Raw genomic sequence first — 26903 nt, forward strand, 5'->3', positions numbered from 1 at the left:
CTCCTGTGCCTCATGCCAGAGAGAGGGTGAGAAGGCAGGGGGAAGTAATTGTGAAGCCCGTCTTTGTAAGAAGCCAGTGTACTTTCCCCTTCATTTTCTGCCTTCTCCCTGTCTCCCCAGCATGAGGCACAGCAGCTTGGGTGAGAGGGATTGCCAAGATGCCTAAAGGAGAGTAGCCTGTATGTGAAGAAAAGGAAATAAAACCACCACCTCCACCATCCTGCTGTGGTCAGCTTGCTGTTGTGGTGGTTTTACTCTGTCTTTAATAGCTAGCTTGCTCTCCTGTTGGCAGCCGCCCAGGTACTGAGATGAGAATACAGAGGCTCAGAGGAGGGTGGTGGGTTGTTGGAGAAACCCCTTTGTTCCATCCCTGGCCTGAGGCCTGCACCTCAGGGAGGCTTGCCGTTTACCTGTCCTCCAGTCCCTCCAATAGCAGCCGTTTCAAGATGAGCATCACCTAGCAACCACAAACCTCACCAGTCAGTGCCCATTAGGCCTTGCCTGCTTTCCTAAAACATGAGGTGGGTGTCATGTTGTGGGACAATGCTCAGAAGAGCCACAGGTGGCATGTAAAACAGCCACGTGTGGCCCCTGAGACACTGAGTATCACTGACATAGGTTCAGTATCTCTAGTGCATAGAAGTACCCTTGCGCTATCAAAAGTTACAGTATCCACCTCCAGCCTTGGCCATCTCCACATACCCTGTTGGGCCATCCTTTTTTCATTGTTGGGAGTAGGCCAGCCCCACCCAGGAGGAAGAGCAGAAAGAGACTGATGGGTTTCCCAAATCAAATTGGAAATCAAGGAGCATGTGTCACTCTAGCTTTTTATCTGATCTCATTCCCCACATTCTGCATGCAGCCCTGCTCCAAACCTCAAAGTCTTGTGTCACGGGTACCAAGTAAACAGGTGTCAACACTGCCATCTCCTCATGAGGAATTATTTATTGGATTTCTACCCCGCCCTCCCGGCCAAGGCTGGCTCAGGTCAGCTTACATAAAATCCACACACAGTTTACAATAAACATGGAATATGTTGCAATTAAAACAGTTCTAAAATCAATTCTACATAATATAATAAAGTGCTAGTGTCCATGATTCCACAATAGCAGCTGTTGCTCCGATCTGTTTCCTCATAGCCGGCTCCTCGATCTTCTATGATAGTCTTTCCAGCAGGTCACATAGGCTATAGGTAAAGATTCCAAGGAAACAAGGCTCCCGCCTTCAACTGTCAGTGTTCGTAGTGGTGGTGGTGGCTCCAAATGCCTGGCGGAAGAGCTCTATGTTACAGGACCTGTGGAACTGTAAAAGGTCCCTCAGGGCCCTGATCTCCTCTGGGAGCGCATTCCACCAGGATGGAGCCACCGCCGAAAAAGCCCTGGCACCAGCCGGGAGGGCCAGTCGGTTCTGGGCCCCTGATCGCAGTGCTCTCTTGGGAACATGCAGGGAAAGGCAGTCCCTCAGGTATGCAGGTCCCTGGCCATAAAGGGCTTTTAAAGGTGAGCACCAGCACTTTGAAACAAATCTGGTATGCTATTGGGAGCCAGTGCAATGCCTTCAGCACAGGCTGGATGTGCTCCCGCATAGGGAGTCCCATCAAAAGCCTGGCTGCAGCATTTTGCACTAGCTGCAGCTTCCGGATTTGGGACAAGGGCAGCCCCATGTAGAGAGCATTACAGTAGTCCAGTCTCGAGGTGACCATCACATGGATCACTGTTGCCAAGTCGTGTTCAAGGAAGGGAGCCAGCTGCCTGATCAGCCGAAGATGATAAAAGGCCGCTTTGGCAGTGGCTGCTACCTGGGCCTCCGTTGTTAAGGAAGTATATAGGAGCGTTCCCAAACTCCTAACCTCTGGCGCTGGCACCAACGGTGCGCCATCAAAGGTTGGGAGCGGGCTCCCTACCCTCAGTCTGCCCTGACTCAGGCACAGGACCTCCGTCTTCATCTGATTCAATTTCAGGCGGCTCAGCCTAAGCCAATTAGCCACAGCTTGTAATGCCCGGTCCAAATATCCCGGTTTGGAGTCAGACTGGCCACTCAACAACTGGTACAGCTGGGTGTCATCCGCATACTGGTGACATCCCAGCCCATGTCTCCAGGCCATCTGGGCAAGGGGACTCATATAGATGTTAAAAAGCATTGGGAACAACACAGCCCCGTGGGACACTCCACAATCCAGTGGGTGCCTTCGGGATAGCTGTTCCCCCAGTGCCACCCTTTGTCCCTGACCTTGGAGAAACGAGGCAAGCCATGGCAAGGCCAGTCCCTGGACTCCAGTGTTGGCGAGGCAGTGGATCAGTAGCTGATGGTTTACCATGTCGAATGCTATTGACAGGTGTAACAACAACAGCATTGCCGATCCGCCCCGATCCAGATGCCTTCAGAGGTCATCTGTGAGGGTGACCAGTGCCGTCTCCGTCCTGTGGCCCAGGCGAAAACTGGACTGGAAGGGATCTAAAAAGGTTCTAAAAGGAAGCAGCCAAAATGCAACAGAAAGCTTTCTGGTGGGCTGCCAGTCATCCTATATCCATATTCTATTAAAAATAAATAAGATGGAAGCTAAAACGAGATCAGATTGTGTCAGGTCATGATTTTCTTTAGTGTACTTGGCAAACTGAACATTGGCAGAGAGAGTAATCCTGCCCGCCACCTGTAATACCAGCTGAAATCCTTCCTCCTGATGTTTCCAGCCTACCTTTAATACTTCCTTTAAATATTTTACTGTTAGGATTATACACCGCGAAGCTGACTTATGAAAATAGATTGATCAAGATTAACTATACCGGAGGAGAGATATGCCACAAAATATATAATCGGTCAACAGCTATATTTTTTTACTGTGACCCTCATGACAGTTTGGAGGTAAGCAGATGATCGCAAACTCCCATTTCTTCACAAGTCACTTCACTTCCTGTCCTTATGGGAAGCAGCTGTATTCTGTGTGATAAGTTGCTCATAACAGGGATTTGTTACATAATTTCTATATGGCTATATGTAATAGACTTACTTTGTTTTCTCAGCCTGTGTTCCTGAAGGAAACGGAAGATTGTACCTATATGTTTGAATGGCACACCCCTTTTGCCTGCCCCCCCTACAAATCCATAGACTGTTCCTATAAGTAAGTTACCTTATTTCAGTGGGGTTTTGAAGTGTATTACTTAGGTCTTGCCATCCTGTCTTGTAAAAAATGTAATGCGTAGACCATTCTAGCAGTAAGTTTGTACAATATCTGTAGGAGCGTGAGTTCTCCCCCCCCCCACTAGAAACAGCATCTCTAACAACTGGAGGCTGTCAAAGTATCACCCAGTTGTGCCAGTTCCCAGCTTCTGGACCCCAGGGCCTTGTGATACCACTTGTAGCACATTCAGAGTAATGAAATCAGAGTAGGGCAGTACCGCAGCTATATCTAGTTTGGGGTCTGAGACTGGAAGCCGGTGTAAATTATTTGGTAGCCCTGAAAAGCGGTCCCCTACTGTCAGTGCAGCATAAGTATTGATTCGCTTATTTGCAGGACATGGTTTTAAAATATATATATTTACTTTATTGCAGAGATAGTGATGGCAACTCATACGATCTCTCTTCTCTTACACGGTATAAAGAAAACTGGGAAGTAATTTCAGATGCTGGCTCCTTACAGAAATATTACATCAACGTCTGTAAATCTTTAGTTCCATATCAAAGTGCAGGTAATAACTGGGCAAACTAATAGAATGCTTATCTAGAAATCTTGTGGTCAGGGTGGGGAATGTATATCCATGGTATATTACCTAAAGGAAACCTAGATTCTGTGTCACAACATGCTAACAATTCATTATGTACAAATTATGGCTGAAGGGGTGGGATGGGGAGGTGTTCCTTACAGGGCCCGTTGTTTTAGAAACTGCCACAAAATGAGAAAATTTATGTAATTCAAGGTAAATTTGTGTCCATGGGGAATACTGGGAAGACTACACAGTTGGGAAGTTCTCTCTGCAGATACTGAGATGCTGTTGAGATTCAAGCAGGACTAGGTAAGTAGCTCTCTGCTCACCTAGTCCTGAACCTCACCAGTTGTTGTAATGGATCTGCTAGCAGAAGCTCAGTGCTAAGTAAACTGCAGAGATCCTTATGACAATCTAGGGATGAACACATCTGTTGTGCCATAAGCTTTCCTGTGCCAGAATCTGCTTTTATCAGATGCATAAAGTGTTAACATTTAGTTGGCACAGAGCTTTATCCTGAAGGGGAAGAGAGCTACTACAAGAAGTTTAAGACACTCCAATTTCTTAGTTTATAGTTGTTGCATTGTTGCAGAGTACAACCGAAAAAGGGGAGAAAAACACAACCCTGCACAAGAGAGGTGACCAAAAAGAAAAGGAAAGCAAAATATAACTCCACATGTAGTGCAAATGTACAAAATATAATATACAAGAAAGGGGACCCGCGAAAATCGCGGGGGGGAGGAGCGGGGGAGCTCTACACAGAGCAGGGGAGGAAGAAGAAGCAGGTAAGCTTCCCCCCCATCCTGTTGGTTCCCCCGTCTCCTCCACCCCCCCTCAACTACCCCCCCCGGCTCGCCGGCCCCCCCAGTCTCTGTCTCCCCGTTTCTCTCTCTTCCCACCCAGTGTCTCTCTCTGTGTCTCTCTCCCCCCCATTCTCTCTCTTCCCCCCAGTGTCTCTCTCTCTGTCTCTCTCTCTCCTCCCCGTTCTCTCTCTTCCCCCCCAGTGTCTCTCTCTCTGTCTCTCTCTCTCTCCCACCGGGCAGAGATGAGACGGGGGAGGGGAGGCGGAGCTCCTCTGACGTACCGACGGTGGTGATCAAGGAAGCGGGCTGCGACTGCGAGGTCTGCGTGTATCGCCTCAGGATGGGGGTTTTGCCCAAGTCGGGCTCCCCGGCCATCACGATCTTGGCCAGCAGCACGTTCTGGGGCTCGCAGGAGGCTCCAGGCTGGGCCATGTGCCGATAGCAGTAGGCGCTGCAGCAGCTCCCCAGTCAGGAGGCCCACCGGAGTCACTTGAGGCGCGGGCAAAGCAGAGCCCGCCCTTCTTCTGCCGGCTCTTTTCTCGCTGCGGCTCGGAGTTTTCGCAAGCCTCGCCGCTCTGCCCCCCCTCCCTGCTCGCCACTCGCCGCTTTCTTCCCAAGCGGCGGCAGCTTCCCCCCCTCCCCCCGGCTCCGAGCCGAGGGCCGAGAGGCCCCCCTCCCTGCTCGCCACTCGCCGCTTCCCTCCCAAGTGGCGGCGGCCTTCGCAGAGCGTTCCCTGTGCATGCGCAGGGGACGCTCTGTGAGTTTCGGGGGGATTTAAAAAAACGGGGGGGATTTTTTTTTCAACATTTAGGATTTTTGTGCACATGTGGGGACTGCCCCACGTGTGCACAAACCTCTCCCTCCCCCCCAGGTGCCCCCGAAGTGTGGATTTAGATATCCGCACAGACGGGGCCACTTTACTATTAGATATATAGATAATTTAATAATACAATAATGAGTGCTAACTATAAGATTGCTGTTTTTAAAATATTTTAGCACTTGCAGTTGTATTATTAAATTGTATGTTATGTTTTGTACATTTGCACTGTGTTGCATTGTTCCAGAGCACAGACGAAAATCAGATCCAGTCAGGATTGTTTTATTTATTTATTTAATGGGGTTTATATTCTGCCCTACCGTGCAAGCAAGCTCAGGGCAGCTCAAATCATATCATATAAAACAAACAATTCTTTTTTTAAAAAAGATTAAATGATCTACTTAGAGTGGGTGTGGATTAGCAAAATAGAATGAATCTGAATAATTTACATAAGCAGTAAGGAAGGGAAATTGCTTTGTGGTGAACTAATCGTCCCAAGCCTCTACTGTGTCCAACATAAATCAAACCTGCTTGCAAATTCCAATTTAGAAGCTTCTCACTAGAGTTGAGAATCTGACCTGTTCTTGCATCTCATGCTGTTTTGTAGCCTCAGCCAGTTGAATGTAATTCCTCATGCATCTGAAAGAAGTAGGCTGTGGTCTGGGAAAGCTGCCAGAAGATTCTTTGTTTCAGCTGCAACAGACTTATGCTACTCCCTCCCCATGTTATGGAAATTTGAATTGTACAGACTGCGTAGTTGACTCACCTTGCTGCTTGAGTTGTTCGAGAACTTGGAGTTCTCTATCAGAAAGTACATGACAGGCACAGAAGGAGTGTGATAAGTGAGCAGGCAAGCAGCTGTATTACATGGGCTGGGAAGAAACAGAAGAGTGGCCATGTAGGCATGCTGTGCACGCTAGTATGGTCTACTTCACCAATCAACAGCTCAGAATTTCACCTTCTACGATGATTGCTATTTTCCAACATACTGTATGTGCAGCAGTCTACTAGCCCGGTCTTGTTGGGAGTGAAATTCCCCTGAAGCAAGGGAGGACATGACCTATATAACAAGAAATGTTGATTCCTATCTAGTATGTAAAAAAAAAAGTGGATGTGGGACATGTAGGAAAATCACATAGATGGGGAGGGGCCATGGCTCAGTGGTAGAGCATCCGCTTTGCATGCAGAAGGTCCCACATTCAGTCCCCCGGCAGCTCCACTTAAAAGGGCAACGCAGAAGGTGATTTGAAAGACCTCTGCCTAAGACCTTGAAGAGCTCCTGCCAGTCTGAGTAGATAATACTGACCTTGATGAACCCAAGGGTTTGATTCAGTTATAAGGCAGCTTCATGTGTTCATGAGCTGCCTTCTGTAAACAACTGAGGAACAAAAACCAAACAGAACCCACCTAGGTGAGTTCAGGCAAAGCTTTAACTACAGTGTTATAACAGAAATGGAGCTGCAGTGGCTCAAGTGGTTAAGACGCTGAACTGCAGGCTGTGGAAGGTCAGTAGTTCAGCAGTTCAAGACCCGGGTGCCGCAAGACGGAGTGAGCTCCCGTATCTAGTTCCAGCTCCTGCCAACCTAGCAGTTCGAAAGCAAGAAATTGCAAGTAGATAAATAGGTACCACTTTGGTGGGAAGGTAACAGCGTTCCGTGCGCCTTGGTGTTTAGTCATGCCGACCCCATGACCACGGAAACGTCTTTGGACAGTGCTGGCTCTTCGGCTTTGAAACGGAGATGAGCACCGCAACCCTAGAGTTGGACTCGACTGGCTTTCGAGCAAGGGAACCTTTACCTTTACCTTTATAACAGAAATACCTAAAGGAGGATCGTCCCTATGAGTAAAGGGTCATACTTGCCAGTAGTATTAAATTGGACTCTTACCTTGTTTCAGAATATTCTAGTTCAGGATTTCCTTCTTCCCATCATACTAATAAGCCAGAAGAATATATTGTATACTGCCATTGCTGCTTGTGTTTGACATGGTCTCAAGCAGGTGGTGGCTAGTAAGGAGTTTGCCCTGTTCCTTGGAACATCAGGTTCTCCCCAGTGGTTGGAAAAGGGGCCAGAGTTTTATGAGGAGGATTGTAAAGAAGAGTAATTCTTCTGTGGAAGCTAGTTTGATTTAGTGTGCTTGGCCTGTACTATATATTATCCTGTGCTCAAACTGTAGAGTTTGGACAGGTTTATTCACACATGTAGGAAAGAAAGATATGCTGAAAGCTTAGGCGAAACATACATGGCTCGTAGCTTGATTGCTGTATCAGATGGTGACTTTTATCAATACATTATCTCAAATTGAATCGACTTCATTTTTTTAAAAAGTGGATTAACAGAATAGTGTTTTGAGTCAGCTGCAAATGATGCATATATAAACCTTTCCAAGGAATAGTTGAACTGTCAGAAGGATCCATCACTTGGTGAATGCTGATAAGGATGTCAACCCAAGTTTGTGTTAAGTATTTTTGCCAGTTAATATAAGCTTGGAATTCCTTGATATATCCAAAACAATCACCAGATATGCTTAAGAGATTGGCTGTTGTGATTCATGCATGGAAATGCATGAAGACTTTATTATGTATGTAGCTTGTGAAACATAATACTACCTTTGTGTACATATGCAAGGATGCCCCCATGTGAAAGCCTCTGAATGAATTTAGAACGTCAAAAGAAGTCTTGAAAACCTCTGGAAGTGTATAGGTTACTTTCAGAAGACTAAACATTTCATCACATAAAACTAAAGCAGTACATTGTGATGAGTTCCCTCATCACAAGGCGTAGACCACTCAAAATGCATATCTGAATGAGCTTTAAGTGTGTCTGGTCAATCTTCTATGTATAGATATAGTATATCTTTTGAGCACATTACTTCTAGAGAATAATAGCAAGAAAAGATTGGAGTGATAGACAAGGAAACAGTGCAAAAATTTGTCGTTTTGTTTTTGGCCAAACTCTGTAGACTTCTGCCGACCAGATACAGCAGTCTGCCTGAAGAATGAGTCCAAATATGTCAACTTAGGTGAGGTGGCTGAGGGACTACGAAGAGAAAATGGTGTTTTTGTTCTTAAATACATCAATGGAGATAAATGTCCTGACCAGATCCGCAAAAAGTCCACAATAATACGTTTGCTGTGTGATGAAGACAGAATTGTAAGTATGTCCCAACAGAGTAGATTTTACAGTGGTGGAAGGGAGAAGAACAGCTGCACATTTGGTGGGGGCATACGAAACCCTGAATCTGTGCATTTGACAGCTTTGGCATACCTCTGAACCTCATGCATGGTCCAACCCCCCCCCCCCTTAACAGTTGGCAGAGTAATGCAGATAACCAAACTGCTAAACACAGAGTAGCTGGTTTATGGGTTCCCTGTGTAGGGAACTGGCTAGGTGATGGTGAAAGCTGAGAGAGGGAGAGAGAGAGAAAGATTTGGTTTCAGTAGATGTGATAAGAGATTCGTAAATCAAACTGCAGTTTTGAAAATAAAAAGGGCAGATGCATTTGTGGCAGTCTGCTGTTTCCTGTGTGGTTTTTCTCCTTAAAGTAAATAGCTTTAGGGGGAAGGTCATGGACAGAGTCGAATGAAATTATGAAAATGGGGATTAAGTGCTCTTTCCTTTTGCACTGCCTCTTCAGCTACAGATTACAGGCTGAAATATGGCACAAGATTAGTTCATGGTTCTTCCCTCATCACATCTATGTAATTCCTCAGTGCCAGTCGCAATAACTTGGGTAGTACTTAAACTTCTGTCTTGGACTATTTCATCATCCGAGAAAAAGTTGCTGCTCCCTGGCAGCGACCATTACCGTATTTTGCTCCTTTATAAAAATCAGCCATACTCTTGTGCAACAGTTTTTCTATTGTTCACTCCCCCCCCCCCAATTGTTTTGTTCAGGACTCCAAGCCGGAACTCATAACGGAAATTGAGGAGTGTGAATATACTTTTCTGTGGCTCACTGCTGCTGCTTGTCCTCTGAAAAGCAACATACAGAATAATTGCAAAGTAACCAACCCCCTTACAGGTAACTTCTTTAGGCGCAAATGTGGGTCTGGCAAGGTAGTTACCGGAACTGGCTCTGAGCTTTCTGCCAGGGTGAGGGCAGGAGCATGCTCTTGGCTTTGGTTACTCACTGTTGGTTTCTATTTCACACCCTCTTGCTGAAAGGAAGACCAGTGGTACTTGGGCATCTTCTGCCTTTTGATGAAAGAAGGCGCTCTTCTGGTTCTTGCTGCAGGATTAACTTTCCCCCCTACCCTTATTCTCACACTTTCCAATTTCTTACAGGACATCTCTTTGACCTTAACCCTCTAAAGAGGCAGGATGGCTATACTGTCCATGACTTCAGGAACCGGAGGACAATCCAACTTCATGTGTGTGACGAAGCTAAAAGCCCCTGTGGTGGCGGAGTTGGTAAGATTCCCCTCCTCTCAGCAGCTTGTTAACTGATTATGAGCCTATCAAAAATACTCCTCCTCTCCCACGGAGATTTTATCAGTGAACAGTCTTCACTTCAACCCTATCTAAGTAGACAAAATCAGCAGTTGCTGGTTTGAGATGAGCGAAAGGGTACTCGTTCTGTTTACAGTCTCGCCGAAGAGCTTAGAGCTGCATTCAGGTATCGTGCCAAGCTGCAAATAAACTCCAGTCTAATTTAAATGTAGTTTGCTTGTGTGGGTATGTTCTTCTGGCCCCTCCTTCCTTCCCCTTTGTAGGAAAACTGGACACCAATCATGCTCTGCACACAAATGTGATTAAATCCTAATTTAGAATCTCAGCATATATGGAGGGAGGGTGGGAAACAAATTTTAATTTGCCTAGTCTGTACTCTAGATGCTGGAGTCTAGGTAATCCTGGTTTAATGAATTTTCACCACAAGCTTCTGTGGTAGGCCACTGTTACTCCCATTTTTACAGACTGGGAACTGAGCACAAAGAACTGCCTTAAGATAGTGAGTTACTGAAAAGCATGAATCCAGCATTTGTGGAGCCAGTTCTTTTTCTTCATCCCTACTCTTAGAGTTGGGTCCAAATTTGCTCTTGTATGAGCAGAAGATACTACTGTTCATGCAATGGAGAATCTGCAGTTTCTATAGATTAACTGCTCGCTCGTCCTCCTCCTCTCCATGTCTTATCAAATGTTCTCAAGGGTTCCTCAAACTTCGCAGATGGGGAGAATCAGGAAAAATTTGTTCTGTAACCAGAGTTCATGTTCTTTTGAATCTAACTCTTAGACAATGGACTTGGCCTCTCTTTTTTCTTTACTGAAGTCTTCAGACCAAGTCTTGCTCTGAATTACTTATAAAACTAGTGCAATTATTGTTCACTTGTGTTAAAATGTAGTTGATCAAGAGTAGATTTTAAAGTCCACTGACTGGATATTAAGGTGTCACCCCTTCTATATGGGGTTGCACCCCCCTCAAAGGAACAGGTGTGTTAGCTGGGCAGTTAGTTCTCTTTCACCCAGGCCTACTACTGGATCAGCAGAGTGCCTTTTGGCAGCTGTGACTAGTTAGCCAGCTACAGCCTTCCTTGGACAGAAAGGATCTGGCCACTGTGATACACGCCCTGGTTAATCTAAGTTTGATTACTGCAGTGCACTCTTCATAGGACTGCCCTTCAAAAGTGTTCGAAAATTTGAATTGGTACAAAGTGTTGCCATTAGAATGCTGATAAGTAAGATCATAAGGGCCATATCACTCCAGTCTTGGCCCATCTACACTGTCTCCCAGCTTGTTTCCGGGCACAATTCAAGGTGCTGATCTTGATCTTTAAAGCCATATATGTTTGGTAACAACATACCTGAAGAGCCTTGTACTCACTTATGAACCTACCTATGAACCTACTACAATCATCTTTGAAGGCATCACCACCTTCTGAGATTAGGTGTGTGACAACCCAGGAGAGGGCCTTCTCAGTTGTGGCACCAAGACTCTGGAACTTCTCCCCAGGGAGACTCATCTGGGCCCTTCTGTTGCCATCTTCTGCTTGCAGGTGAAAACTTTTTTGTTTCATCTGGTGTTCCCTCAGTGATCCTCCTTCCTGCACTATGTGTATTTTATTGCATTGTACATGTATTTTTAACTTGGCGTTAATTGTTTTAGTGGTGTGTTTTTGGTTTGGTTTAATGGTTTTTGAGATTTTTTTTAATTTATATTTTTAATCTGCTAAACCACCTTGGCGATTTTGAGGGTAGAAAGGTGGCGTATACAACTTGTAAATAAATAGAAATTGCTTTAACAGAATTTTTAAGCATTCTCAAAAACACTAATGTTGCACTCTTGAATTTGGTAACAGGTGTCTGCCTCACTGCTGGCCAGCAGCAAATTAATGCTGGAAGACTAAGCAAAATGTTAACTTACGAAAATAAAGTGTTGAAACTTGTCTACAAAGATGGAGACCCTTGCCCTGGAAATCCTGACTTGAAGTACACAAGTTATTTCAGCTTTCTGTGCAGGCCCAATGCTGGGCGTGGTAGCCAGCCTGTCATCGATGCCTTTGATGAGACGACCTGCACTCATGATTTCTCGTGGCACACTCCCTTAGCCTGTGAAGAGGAGAGGGCGGTAAGGGAATGGAAACGTTACCAAGTTCTGCTTACAGGAATCAGTATAGGAATAACAACTCTGCCTATGAATTGCATTTTATACAGGGGGTGGAGCAAATATTGTTCAAATCTTCCAGAGTTATCTTCATTTGTACTGAAGTTTTCAGATTCATAAAACTAGATTCGTGCTGCCTTGGCTTTTTTGGCTTTTTTGTAGAGGGATACACATTTTCTGATTAGACAGCCCTGCAAAATGTCTTTTAGCAAATAACTTGGGCCCAGTGCTATACTAATGCTGCCTGGGATTTTATGACAATGAGGGTATTTGTACTCCCCAACACTTAGCTCTTATCTTGACAGGGACATAGGGAACATAGCAGCAAAGGACTTTTTTTCTGGGGGAAAGCACTGGAATGGAGTTCCAGAACCTTTTCAACAAAATTATTTTTAAAACGTTTAAAAGTTAATGAGCTTTCAGTATACAGATTGAAAACTTCATTTCCCTCTTGAGAGTTCCAGCATCTCTCTCTCTCTTTTTTTTTTAAAAGAGCCCTGGCTGTAGGGGTTCTGAAACAGAGTTCCCATTAACGCTTAAGCTGCGTTAACTGTAGCTGGATGTCCCATTGCTCTGCAGGTGGGAGCAGGCAGTGAGAATGTGCATGTGGAGGCAGGGGTTGGGTGCAGAGGGAATGTGTGATCCCATGGCACAGCTACCTAACCCTGCGTAGCATGATGTCTATACTGGGCCTATGTATGTGCTGTGGTACAGGGCAGCAAAGCTGAGGGGAACGGTCCGAACGATATGTGACCTTTTCCCTGTTAATCCTCAGTGTGCCATCGTGCGCTGGAACGTGTAGCTTCTGATTAATTGAAAACCAGCCATGTTCTCCAAGCAGCAACAACTTCCCTAAAGTTAAATTGTCCTCATGAGGAAAGTACTCCCCAAAACGTAGCTCTTATCTTGACAGGGACATAGCAGCAAAGTAACTTCTGCCTTGGTTAGTTGCCCAGCCCCTGGACAAGTGTTGGCAGTTGCAGCCATTGGTCTGTGCTTCCAAATAAGCATGTTTGAGCTAGAACCTAAGACATGAGTGCTATCAGTTGTGTTTGTGAGAGTGCAAAGAGATGGGGTGGGGTGAAGTGCTTAAGAGGCCATGGTGAAATGTTGGTTAATAGGAGGGCCGAAGCACCAAGAAGAGCTGGGGTTGCTTATAACAATTCATCTGCTACACTTGGCTTAGCTACACTTGGCTTAGCTGGATGGTTTTCAGCTAGTAGAACTAATGTGCGTCAAGTGCCAATTTGTGAGGTTTCCCATTTTTCCCCTCCACAGATGGAATGCTCTGTTAAAAATGGCAGCACAATAATTGACCTCTCTCCTTTGATCCATCGAACGGGTTCCTATGAGGCCTTTGATGAAGATGATATGACCAACCTTGTTCCAGACTTCTATATAAATATTTGCCAACCTCTAAACCCGATCAAAGATGTCAGCTGTCCACCTGGAACAGCTGTATGCATGGTCCCAGTGACTGGCAATCCTGTGGTAAGTCCCACAGTCATTCCTCTTCAGCAAAATGCCTTATTTTGCTGGAATGCAGTTGCTAACAGACAGGTCCTTTCTAACAATAACAGGTAAAGCAATTGAGTTGGCCAGAGGCCCCGAGAAATAATCTTAGCAAGTCTGTTGCTTGGGGCTGTATGCCCTTTTACTGCCCGCCTTGTGCCTTTATACATCTCTCCCTCTCCTTACATACACTTGGAGGGCACTGTCAAGTAATTACTTCTGCTGGGCTGTGGCTTTGCACAGCTAAAGGTCATGCTCCCAGGGTGGGTTGGGGCTCATGCATCTTGAACAGCAGCACCCAATGTTGCATTGCAGGCCTCTTTTGAAACGAAGCAAAATGTCAAAAGCAGATTGTGGTATGGCATTGGGGTGAAGGAGATTGTCTGCTATTTAAATGGCTTTTTAAAAGTCTAGCATCACAGGGCAAGGGTGTGCATATAGACTTGAATCCCAGTCCATAAAACTGTGATGTGTTTTGGCGAAGGAAATCTTTTGGAATTTGACTTTAAATTTCTGTGTTGATGCTATACATTTCTAAAAGTTCCTTCATACCTATTGGTCCATTTTATAAACTAGGGAACAAGGCAAAGACTGAGAAACAGTGAATAATCTCCCTTTCTCTAACTCCCATAGTCTCCAGAGTCAGCCATTCTAAGGAACACACTTGGAGCTGTACTGCTCACATCATGCAGAATGAGGTAGTACTAGGGACTGTACCACTTCAAACTTCAAATGTAGGGGATCTCCACAATGGTACTTATTTTAGACATGCAGAGAGAGGTGGTATTTAATATGGGAGCAGCCTTTGAAAAAGCAGTCCTCCTTCACTCTGCAGTTGACATGGTACAGTCCAAGGATTCTGCTACCTCATTCTCTGTTTCATGTAGAACAGTTCTTAAGTGAATCTCGTTATTTCCAACCTAACCACCACTCAGCCCAGGAGAAACTAATTCCTCTCTTGCCGTATTTGATGTTGTGCAGAACTTTCAGGACTGCCTTGGTGCTCACTGACATTAATGAAAATCAGACCAGTAGTGATGTGTGAAATTATGATGACCAAAGTAACAGATTTCATCTTTTGTGTTTAGGATATTGGGCATATCCCTGCAATCCCCCAACTCAACTCTGTGACAAATGAAGTTTACATTACTTATAACAGTTCCACTCCTTGTTCCGCAAATAATGCGCTCAACTTTTCCTCTCGCATTGTATTTCATTGCAACAGAGGAACAAATATGGTAAGTGGTATCATGTTTTGATCCCTGCCACACTTGTATGTTCTGAAAACAATTATTTGAGCATAACAGAAGAAGAGTGATAAAACAGTACTGTTGGGATAGATTTTAAGTACACGCCTGGGTTTGCTCAACTTGCTTCAGTTACACCTGGCTGTTTTCTGTAGGCTTGGACTCTCTCTACACAAATCTTCCAGTCAAGCAGGTACACCATTACCTCGTCATGAATATTTCTTAGCATAAGAGGGTAGCAGTGCTTATAGCATAATAAACCTCCTTGCACAGATACCCATCCCCCCTCCTGAAATAATATTTGACTGAATTGCAATAAAAGGCGCTAGCCACTTTGAACTGAAGAACTGATCCAATGCCTTCCTAAGTTGGAACTCGGATACCATAGCCAGGCTTGAATGTGCAGCTGGGGAACATTTAAATAAGGTAGATTTATATATTCCGTATGTATTGCAAGGAGATCTTAATTTTTTTTGAGAAGGAATGGGGAAAAGGAAAGGTATAAGAATTGGGGCTGATGCTCTATACCAGTTGTGGCAGGAGGACAGGCATAGAAAAGCTTGTCTGTGAAGGGGTGTGTGGGTGTGACTAAATGTGGATGCCCTGTTTGCCCTGAATACCAGTTTCTGTGCTGTTTTATAAAAAGTACACTCAGTGGTTCTGCAGTTAATGTTCTCTAAACCTCTAAGGGCAGGGGGCAAAATGCTGTAACAGTTGCATGTGAGTGTCTGCAGTGAGCATCTCTCAAAGGAGATTCCTGCTTTTTATGTCTTGGAAGACATAAAACCGTATGGTTTTCAAGGCAAGAGATGCCTGCCTCTGCGTAGCAGCCCTAGACTTCCTTGGTGGTCTCCCATCTAAGTACGAACCGGGGCTGGCCCTGCTTAGCTTCCAACATCTGATGATTCCAGTAACCTGTAAATGAAAACATAATTAGGGGTACCAACCAATTTTTAAACAATACTTGATGCATGAAAACCTCTTATGAATATGTCTTAGCCTGAGTATAACCGTATGACAAACCTCCCACTTAACCTTTATGCTATGACAGAATTAACGTCTGTTGCTATTTCATTTCTGAAGGCTACAGCTTGTTCTTTCGTTCCTCTTATTTGAGCATCTGGAGGTCCAGGCCTTAAACTATTTTCTGTTTCCTTGTTTGTGCTTTGGTCATAGGGAAAGCCAAAAATGATACACAGACTTGACTGTGAATACCTGTTTGAATGGAGCACTCCAGTTGTATGCCCTGATGAAGTGGATGTTTTGGGCTGCTCAGTGACTGATGAGCGGTTACACTACACTTTTAACCTCTCCGGCCTTTCCAGGCAGTCTCACAAGGTGATGTGACGTGGCCAGTAAGGGAGCTATATGCTTTTAAACCAAATTACCCTTTCTGCTCAAAGTTTCTGAATCCAGCTATTGCAGCTTTGAAGACCAGAATGACTGTTGATTTATCTAGTTTGCATTTGTTCAGTTCTGAAAGCTTTTGAAGCTAGTGCTGGAAGATCCAGCATTAGTATGTTTCCCTGGGTGACCCTAGAGATGTAAAATTTCTGGGAATTTTGATGTCGTGATGAAAAAATGTCCCCCTCCCCAAAAAACATAAATTGGGAGAAACTGAAATACATGCAATAATTATTGCCCTATCAAACCTAAACTAATTTTACAGCTTTAATAACATAAAATGCATCATTTGTAACTTAGCATATAAAATTGGAGCATCTGACTTATTTATGGAATTTAAAAAATATAAATGCCTTAATTTTCTATAAGCAAAATTGCAAATATACCCAATACTGGAGAGAGAACTAGAAGCTGATGCACCCTATGCAAAAATTAAGGTACATGTGCAGTCTAGTTAGAGAGAGCTCAGTTCTTAATGGAACTTTCAGAGTTTTCTTCGGAGGCTTTGATGCAGTTTCTGCTCTACCTCCTTCTGATCTTTTCCCCCCTCCAACAAGGTAGGGCAATAAGCAACTTCCTATCCAGTCTGTGGGTATGTGTGTCACAGTGGTTTGAGGGAGAGATGAAAAGGTCAACCACAAGTCAGGTCTAAAGGACAACAGCAGGTATGCAACAGCTGAAAAGCAGCGAAAGCCCTGCATACTCTCCTCATAAAGGTTAGGTATCTTAGTACAGAAATGTATCTTGGATGTAAGAGCTGTCTGTGTCTACCGTATGCCCACCTTGTCTTTAAAAGCATTTCACTAATTCTAAAAGAGAAAATATTTCATAAGAGTTTATTTCAGTACTCCCCCAAATTTCTTGTTTTTCTGTTGGAAGAATTGGGGGGTGAGGGCTTGTGAAGAAAAACGGGGGGGGGGGATCCAGGTTTTTTCTGGGCCTTCATATTTCTAGGTGACCCCACAGAATATCTATTCTTCCAGAATGGAACCTTAAACTGCTACATTCCCTGCTTTTCTATGCAATACCGGGGAAACCCCAGGACTATCAGTCTTTTGTAAACAATGCTTGCCTGAGAACAACACCGAAGCAGATTACTGTCTCAAGTTAATATGTATCTTAAACTGCACTACTTAGTTGAAACTGAGATTAGCAGCCACTTGCAGCATTCAAACTCAATATGACAGCTTTCACTGAACTTTCCTACTGCTCAGCACTAATGTTGGGTTGGATTCCCTGTTTTCTGTACCAGCACTCTTCTTTGCATATCAGTGCAGTTAAACATTATTTGTTCATCCTTTTTGCAATTCAGTAATGCATGGTATTGGCTTCCCACACAGGTTTCTTCCGGGTCTAGGAATTACCATGTTGGAGTGTGTTCCAGTGCAGCTGATGTGCCCCAAGGAAAATGCAAAGATGCAGCAGTATGCCTGGTCTCAGGCATGAGTGCTGCCTCATTTGGTAACATAAAGCAAATGAAGATGGATTATCGGCATCAAGATGAATCTATCATTTTGCAGTATAAGGGAGGTGATAGGTGTCCTCCAGGTAAAGCTTTATAAAATTGCTACCAACAAACCAGCAAATGTGTTCCTTTAGCTTCAAGATGGCTTTTGATCTACCCCATAAATTATGTGAAGGATAATTAGAGATGTGAAGGAGCGAAATGGTCATATCTTTTCATAATGCTGAGTGTGTCTGATCCTTACATTTTGCGGACTATAACCAGGAGGTTGTCAAGGTTCATATGTCAGGCTTGCCCTGATACTCAAAGGCTGTTCAGAGCTCAGTTAAGGAGCCTTTTATCCATCCCTTTCCTCCTTATGATGTGAATAAGGGGAAGTTTACCACCAGAACAACCAGAAGGGAAAGAAGTTCTCATGATAATCACAAGATGTCTGAAGTTCCTCCTAAGCATGGGAGACTGGTCATATTAGTCACAAATCCTGTTATTAGTCATTATGAGTTACTGCCTGTCATCATTTTGGGTACCTGCTGAATGGTGGGTGCCTGTCTGTGGTAATAACCTGCCTAAGATAGATCGTGTTCATTTGCGTAATATTTTGTATTCTGCTTCTCCAAAAAGGTTGAGACATTTTACAGAGAAGTCATGTTGGATCAGGCCAGTGGCCCATCCAGTGCAGCACTCCGTGTCATACAATGGCCAAAACCCAGGTGCCATCAGGTGGTCCACCAGCCAGGGCCAGAACTCCAGAAGTCCTCCCACTGTTTCCCCCCCCCAAGCACCAAGAATACAGAGCATCACTGTCCCAGACATAGTGTTTCATCAATACCTTTTGGTTAATAGCCACTGATGGAGTGCACCTCACAGTCCTTCCTGGTTCTTACCTCCCTGAACAACTTAGTGTAATCCGCAAACTTAGCCATTTCACTTCTTACTCCTGACTCCAAATCATTAATGAACAGGTTAAAAAGCATCGGACCTAGTACCAAGCCCTGTGGTACCCCACTGCTTATCACCTTCCACTGTGAAAACTGCCCATTTAAACTCACTCTTTTTCCTATTAATTACCCAGTTTTTAATCCACAAGAGGACTTGTCCTCTTATCCCATGGCTGCTGAGTTTACTTAGGAGCCTTTGATGAGGAGCTTTATTAAAAGCTTTCTGGAAGTCCAGGTAAACAACATCTATTTGGCCACCCTTGTCCACATGTTTGTTCACCCTTACAGAATCCATGCTGCAGAACAGATCTTCCCTTACAGTCCAGTGGCACCTTTAAGACCAACAAAGTTTTATTAACAGTATAAGCTTTTGTGTGCAAGCGCACTTCTGTGTGGATTCTTCCTCCAGAGCTTTTGTTCATCAGTGTGCCTACTAATTCTATTTTAATAATGGATTCCACCAACTTACCTGGTATCAACGTAAGACTGACCAGCCTGTAATTTTATGGATCTCCTCTGGAACTCTTTTTAAAGACAGGGGTTACATTAGCTACCTTCTAGTCCTTGGGAATGGAGGCAGATTTTAGTGATTGCATATTTTTGTCAGGAGATCCACAAGTTCACATTTGAGTTCCTTCAGAACTCTTGGATGTATGCCTTCTGAATTTGTCCATCAGTTGTAGGGCCTCCTCTCGTCAACTTGATCGGACTCAGGTCTTTTAACACCCCTCCTGGAATTGGTGATTCTGGAGTGGGCGAGCACCTCCTATCTTCCATAGTGAACACAGAGGCAAAAAATGCTTTCAGCTTCTCTGTCATTTCCCTATCATCCCTTAGTAATCCTTTTAACCTCTTGATCATCCAATGGTCCCCCTGCCTCCCTGGCTTGTTTTTGCTTCTAATGTATTTGAAGAATTTTTTAGTGTTGGTCCTTATGTTTTTTGCAATATGTTCCTCATAGTTCCTTTTTGCCTGTCTGATCACTGAATTGCATTTTATTTGCCAAAGCCTGTAGTCCTTTTTTATTTACCTCACTTGAACTAGCCTTCCACTGTTTAAAGGAATCCTTCTCACCTTTTACTGTTTTACTTTGTTCATTAACCATGCAGACTTCTTAAATACCTATTTGTACCTTTCCAAGCTTGCAGTATACATTTTATCTGAGCTCCTAGGATTGTAGTTTTAAATAGTCTCCAAGCTTCTTGAAGGGATCTGACCCTCCTTACCTTTTATTTCAGTTTCTTCTTCATAAGCCCCCTCATTTGACAGAAACTACCCCTTCTAAAGTTAAATGTGGTTGTGTTGGTCTTTTTGGGCAACTCCCTACTTACATAAATGCTAAACTTAATAGCATTATGGTCACTGTTCCCAACTGGTGCTATCACGTTTACATCTCTCACCAGGTCTTGAGCATTACTTAGGACCAAGTCCTCCCCCCTCGAAGGTTCTGTGACCATCTGTTCCATGGTAAAGTCATTGAAAGTGTCTAGAAACCCAGTCTCTTTTTCCTGACGAACACATAGACCCAGTCAATGTGTGGGTAGTTAAAATCACCTATTATGGCACAGTTATTTCATCTAGGTGCTTTCCTTAATTCTTTTGCTGTTTTAAAATCATCCTCTAACCTTTGATCTGGTGGGCAATAATAAACTCCCAGAGTTAAGCTTCCTTTTGGGCACTCTGTTTCCACCCATAGCATTTCTATAGGTGAATCTGGTTCGCTTAGATTCTCAGTTTTACTGGACTGTATAACCTCTCTGACATACAGAGCCACTCCACCTCCAACCCTTCCCTCCCTATCTTTCTGATATCATTTATACCCAGGAATCACTGTATCCCACTGATTATTCTCATCCCACCAAGTTTCTGAAATGCCCACAATATCTATGTTCTCCTCTGACACTAAGCACTCCCCCATTTTAACTTGGACACTTCTAACATCTATAATTCCCCAGACACATTGGACCTGCACACTTCGTCCTCTGGCCTCTAGACCTCTAGACCTTGTCAGATAGTCAGTATTGTCTGTCACCCTCTCAGTGGCCAGTCCTAATCCATTTCCTTCTAGAGATGAGCCATCCCAAACCAGGGACATCTCGTCTCCTGTCAGCTTTCCCTGGGATTTAGTTTAAAAACCGCTCTGCCACCTTTTTTATTCTAAGCACTAGCAACCTGGTTCCTTTGCGGGACAAGTGGAGGCTGTCTGCCATATTGAGGAGTCTCCAGGCCTTCTACCATTACTTTTTTTGTTGTTGCAGAGGTGGTGTGCTTCTGATTGCCAGAGGCTGGGGGCAAACAGGAGGGCATGTCTTGCTTCTGGGCTTCCCAGATGCATTTGTCAGGTTACTCTAGAGAACAGAATTACTTTCCAGTACTCTTGCTGGTTGGATACATATATTTATCTGAAAGATACCTTCTGCTAAAGAGTGCCTTTATCTCAGAATGGTGGGATAATACTTTCTGTCATACAAACTGGCATTCACTCACTGTATCTCTTTGATAACAAGGGTTTTGCCCTTCTGTCTCATCTTATACTCTTGCAAACAGAAGGCTGAAGTAAATCTATCTTTTAATTTATTTATTTTTTATTTACTCAGATTTGTACCCCGTCCTCCCTGCCTTGGGGCCCTCGTAAAAAGCAGGAGCATCTGCTAATAAGCAGCACAAGGGGTAGCCTCCAGCCCGAATACCATCTGTGCTAGCTGTCTCCACACTTGCACATGATTGATTCGATATCCTAGTTGTCCACCGTACAGTACAGTGGCTGAATCAACAGCTCTTCACTGTTGCATGCTGCCAGTCCAGTCTTCGGATGATTAAAACCTGTGGAAGATCTTGTCTCATTTAAAATGGAGTGCTTTGGGTGCAAACAGTATATTTTATTGATGGAAGCCTTTTTTTTTTTTTTACAGTGACTGAAATGGATGAGCTTTGTGTCTTCCCTTTCTGGTATAAGGGCGTCAGATATGAGAAATGCGTTCTGGAAGGGCAACAACGGCCATGGTGTGCTACCACTGATGATTTCCAAAGGGACAAAAAATGGGGATTTTGTGGAAATGGTAAGGAATCTTCTCTCTCTCTTTTTAAAGTGCTTATAGTATCTATTGTGTGGTGTCAGTTATCGTGGTGTATTTTGTAGTTTGTACTGTTTTGTCAAACACGACTGAATGGCTAACAACAACAATTGTTTTGTTAGCTTGTGACAAATATGAACAGTCAGGAATGTTACACAGAACATTGTGTGTGTGTGTGTGTGTATGCTCACTCACCCTTTATGGTTTGAAATAAGTGGGCTGTAACCATATAATGTAAAATGAATGCTATAGTAAATATTTTGGAGGCTATTTCCCATAATTTTTAGAACTCAATTTTGAAACTATTTATACTGTTTTTTCAGTAAATAGGAAGTATTCCATACAATATTACCCACAGTGCAAAATGAGCACAAAATGAGGCAGCCATGGCTCAGTGGGCTTGGCATGCAGAAGGTCCCAGCCCAGGTTCAATTCCAGGCATCTGGCATCCGTTGATGTGAAGGACCTCTGCATTAAGACCCTGGAGAGCCACTGCCAGTCTGAGTAGACAATACTGACCTTGATGGACTAAGAGTCTGATTCAGTGTAAGGCAGCTTCATGTGTGAGTTTAACTAGTTCAGGGGGGCAGGTCCACTGGATTTTCAGGTGATGTAGGCTCAGATGCTGTATTTACACTTCTCCAACAAATCCAAGTTTGTTTGGATTTTCAAATGATGTAGGCTCAGATGCTGTATTTACACATCTCCAACAAATCCAAGTTTGTTTGCGATACAGATAAACATGACTCGCTGTCCCAAAAACAAACAAACAAACAAAAAGACTCCCTGTCCCATCCCTTTGTGCACAAAGCTGAGATTGAAGACTTCATTCATCTAACCACAATCTGCTGTAATGTTCTTCAAAATGAAATTTTAAACCAGGATTAAACTCTGGTTTTCGAGGCTTTAATTCTTTCCCCAGGCCATCAGTACACTAAACATCTGTGGACAGGCAGACAGTACACTTTGTATGTGGAGAGGTAACTTTTGTGGACTTATTTGCAGACTCTTTCTGGACTCTCAAACTCAGAGCTTTCTTTGTTCTGCTTTATTGGGCACAGTCTGTCACATGAGCAGCTTTTATATTGTTTTCCTTTTGAGTCTGACATGAAAGCCACTGTTCTGACAACGTAAATGTTCTGAATATACAGGACTGGCCATGATCACAGAAGTTCATCCCCAGGGAACTATCTGCACATTTCCCCCAAGTGCTAAATTGCTTCACACACCAGTCCAACATGGCTACATACAGAAGGACTAACAGTCCTTTTTCTCCCATCTGTTTTCTCCCATCTATTAACAAACCTGAGTTGTAGAAGTTAGATTTAATTTCTCACAGTGGTAAATGTTTTTCCTTGTCTTCCAGTAACTGGGCATAGGGAGTCGACTTTTATTTTCAAGTGTGATGACAGCGCTGGTAATGGGAGTCCTCGACTTTTAAGTGAGACCCTTGACTGTGCTGTGACATTTGAATGGAAAACACAAGTGGTGTGCCCACCCAGGAAAATGGAGTGCAAATTCATTCAGCAGCACAAAACGTATGATTTGAGAGTGCTCTCCTCACTCACAGGATCATGGATGTTTGCTGACAAGGACAGCTTGTAAGTAGTTTGTTTCTGTATGTCTCGTAGAAACCTAGCCAGTTCACTTTAGCTGGAAGAGTCGTGCCCTTTTTCTTGGTGAGCTGACTGAATATTTGATCAAGATGAAAGACTGCATTGTCCAGGAAACTAAATGTGCCTGTGTTACTTTGAAGTCACTGACACTAAGCCACACTTCGCTCTGGTTCTGCACTTCTTGGGAATCCTATACATTTGATCTCAATAAAATAATGTTTGCAATGAACAGGCACTTCAGAATGATCCTGGGAAGGTTTATAAATTGGAAAGGGGTGTGCATTAAGCAGAAATGCCAGTGTGCCTCTAGTTGACACACAACGTAGGGGGTGATGTTGGAGTACCAGGTTCTGTATGAGTCGAAAGCTGCCAAACTTAACAGGATACTGCTGAGAACAATAGAGGGTTATAGAAAGCAAAAGGCGTGAGGGAGACCGGGGACACTGGATCTGTGTAAACTTGAGGGAGGGAGGGAGAAAACGAGATGGTAGAAATGCTCTAAAATATAAGGGCAGTCCAGCAACTAAACATTCAGGATTGGGAGTTCTTTTGGAGGTTGATTTGGGTCGTAGTTGGCCAGTCTGTAGCATGGATGCCCCAAGAGGAGGCAGCAGAGAGTACTGTTCAATAACTGGGGCCACTGAGTATGTGTGTTGGGAGGAGAACTAGAAAAACAAAATTCTCAGGGCCTGGGTTTATTGTTATGCAAGACTGCTGCTGATATAATAACTGTCGGTTTTTTGCTTTATAGCTTAAGCCATGAGCTTCTGTAGGACTCCAATCACATGTCAATCTTTTTTTTTAAACTGAAATTATAGCACATGCTCTCATGTAGCAAGAAGGGTTAAAATGAAAGAATTTTGCTCCTAGAGAATTTCTACTGCCTTAAGCACTGATGAGTTTCTTCCTGATCTTCCTCACTGTGTTGTGGGGAAGGGGGAGCCTCTCCAACTTGAGCAGCAGGGCCCAGAGTCAGGCTTGCACTTCTGCTTCACGGTCTTGTCCATGGAGGAAGCAAAGCCCCCACCTAAGCATGTATGTGTAGCAGTGCAATACTTGGAATGACAGGCAAAATCAAAATAAATAAAGCTCAGTTAGCATCATTGATCGAGGCTGCAGAATTCAACTTTTCTCGACGTAGATTTTCTGTTACTAACCAGTTGAAAGCACATAGACCTGTCAAAGTGAAATCCTATATTTGCTTGACTAGGGGTGGGGGGTGTTCAGGGTCCAGTGCTGAGCTGCCACCTTTTTATTTTATTTTTTTAAAACAGCTACTACATGAATCTCTGTCAAAGAGTCCATGAAGGGCCTTCTGGCTGCCCTGAGCAGGGGAGCCTCAGTGGGACTGTAGAAGTTCTGGGACTGGTACATACACAGATGCTGAATGTGATGGGTATAGTATTCTTTTTTTTTGAGCCCTTGCTATGGCAGGTTTCCTATAGTTATCTGTATATTATTTTAATGACATGCATCCTAACTTTATACCAGGGTATTTGAAGGAGCATCTTCTCCCATACGTTCTTGCCCAAGAATTAAAATTGCAGGGAGATGCCCTCCTGACTGTCCTACCAATTAAAGAGGCTTGTTTGGTGGGTACCCAAGAGAAGGACTTTTCTGTGGCAGCCGCGAAATTATGAAACAGCCTCCCTAGGGAGGTGCACCTGGCCCCCTCGTTGATCTTCAGGAGGTAACTGAAGACAGTTTTATTTAGGGCTGCATTTGAAATTATGAAACAGCCTCCCTAGGGAGGTGCACCTGGCCCCCTCGTTGATCTTCAGGAGGTAACTGAAGACAGTTTTATTTAGGGCTGCATTTGATTGGTTTAACTTTTTTATTGGTAGTCCTAATTGGAGTTTTTCGATTGTGACTTTTTATGGGTTTTATAATTGTTTTAATTGTGTTCCACAAGGGAGAAAAGTGGCTAATAAATGAAATTTAAAAAATACCTAAAAATTGCCTATCTACCTTGCTTCTGCAAACATTTGAAATGATTGTCATATTTTTGTTGCCCCCCCCCACCCCAGAAACATAGAAACCAGAGCTGTGACAGAGTTGTGTTCTGATCTGAGACATTTGGCTGTAAGACTTGAGGGGCATATGGATTGTGAAGAAGTGGTAGTAGGGATAGCAGAAGGGAGTGTTTTGAAGCATTGCTTGCTTGCCACACTTTGCAAGCACACGGTGGTTCTTCTGTTGCAGGTGATAAAATTCTTGTGAATTACTCCAATGGGCATGAATGTCTACCCAGACACAAGAAAGCAACAACAGTGATAGAACTGAAATGTGCAAAAACCGTTGGTATGCCAAGACTGGCTAGGTAAGTACAGAGGCTGTTAACTGGCCATTGCAGTAGGCTCAGGATCTCCTTGCATGTTACCGCAATGAACCAGTGTGTGTTGCATATGCTACGTGGACTTCTAGTGTTCCTTGCTATGTGAGGGAAGGAAAATATTCCTCACTGCACGGCCATACCTTTGGCTATTTGGCAGCTCACAGTATATTTAGTCTTTCCTTTAAGCACTGTGCTACCTTTTCATTTAACTTCATAATCCCAAATTCTCGAACCTTTGGGTTGGATCCCAAGGTTCTGTTCCACTAAGTCTCTTGATGTTGGCAGAACAAGCTCCTTTCTTCAGAGCCGCAATCTACTATTCATGGGACAGAACCTTCAGATCCAAAGGCTTCATAATCAGCTGCAGAAAATGTTTATTTATATATATGAATAAATAAATTTTATATGTGTGTGTGTATATATATATAAATAAATCTTGAAAGATAAGCATGGGATATATATATATATATCCTGTGCTTACCTTTCAAGAATTTTTTCTAGCTTCCCACTTCTTCAAAACTGCTCCCCTTTCTCAGTTCCTTGTTGCTAAGCAGTGCAGTCCTATGCTGAGACTCTCCATTCTCAGCCAGTTGGCTTCTGATAGAGCCGCACTGCAAAAACAGTATCTGTGCAGAATGCATTTGCTTCCACTCTTGCACTTTCCCCCTTCCTTTCATACAGTGTTGATTTACTTCTGAGATGGGACGGCATAATCTAATTTTCTTAGAATTGGAGGATGCCCTTTGAAGAAGGGCATGGGATGCTGGGAGGAAAAGAAATGCAGCATTTCTGTGTATTAGAACAAAGTTTGAGTCCAGTGGCACCTTTAAGACCAGCAAAGTTTTATTTGAGGTGTAAGCTTTTGTGTGCAAGCACACTTCAATGTGGCTGAGAAAGTGTGCTTGCACACGAAAGCTTACACCCAGAATAAACCTTTGTTGGTCTTAAAGGTGCCACTGGACTCAAACTTTGTTCTGCTGCTTCAGACCAACACGGCTACTCAACCTGAATATTTCTGTGTATTGGAGGTTATAAGGCTCAGATTTTGTAGAAGACTGTATCATGTCTACTCCATAACTCACAGGGAGGACTGCGGTTGTGACTCGCTGTTCCTTGTGGGTCCAGCTACCTAGGGAGGAGGGGAGAAATGACGTAGGGCATGTGGTAGCTAGATGGAAACATGATATGTTGCTTCCAGGTTTGAGGTGTATGTAGGATATATTTAAAGGCTGAGGCATACTACCTGGTAGATAATAGAAATAAAACCACAGGAATGTAGTAAAGGTCATGAAAAGCAGATCCTCAACTGTACCAAGTGTTTTATCATCATTTGGTTTCCACTGAAAAGCCATTGATATGTAATACCGATAAATGCTTTTACTGACATCTCA

At 43.8% G+C, this 26903-nt stretch overlaps 1 protein-coding gene across 1 annotated transcript in view; it reads left to right on the forward strand.

The window, feature by feature from the left end:
* The window catches only part of IGF2R (insulin like growth factor 2 receptor), a 97931-nt gene that overhangs the window by 60939 nt on the left and 10089 nt on the right, over positions 1-26903 (forward strand). The window contains exons 28-42 of the mRNA XM_015412275.1: positions 2729-2862; positions 3021-3118; positions 3550-3686; positions 8283-8473; positions 9218-9344; positions 9608-9733; positions 11617-11885; positions 13200-13412; positions 14522-14671; positions 15857-16018; positions 17425-17632; positions 21400-21546; positions 22928-23162; positions 24452-24573; positions 25380-25497. Of these exons, the coding sequence (XP_015267761.1) occupies positions 2729-2862; positions 3021-3118; positions 3550-3686; positions 8283-8473; positions 9218-9344; positions 9608-9733; positions 11617-11885; positions 13200-13412; positions 14522-14671; positions 15857-16018; positions 17425-17632; positions 21400-21546; positions 22928-23162; positions 24452-24573; positions 25380-25497 (2437 nt within the window). The remainder of the gene's footprint in view (positions 1-2728; positions 2863-3020; positions 3119-3549; positions 3687-8282; positions 8474-9217; positions 9345-9607; positions 9734-11616; positions 11886-13199; positions 13413-14521; positions 14672-15856; positions 16019-17424; positions 17633-21399; positions 21547-22927; positions 23163-24451; positions 24574-25379; positions 25498-26903) is intronic.

This window comes from Gekko japonicus, unplaced genomic scaffold (genome assembly GCF_001447785.1).
Source record: "Gekko japonicus isolate JY-2015 unplaced genomic scaffold, Gekko_japonicus_V1.1 scaffold3104, whole genome shotgun sequence".
In the NCBI taxonomy this organism is placed as follows: Eukaryota; Metazoa; Chordata; class Lepidosauria; order Squamata; family Gekkonidae; genus Gekko; species Gekko japonicus.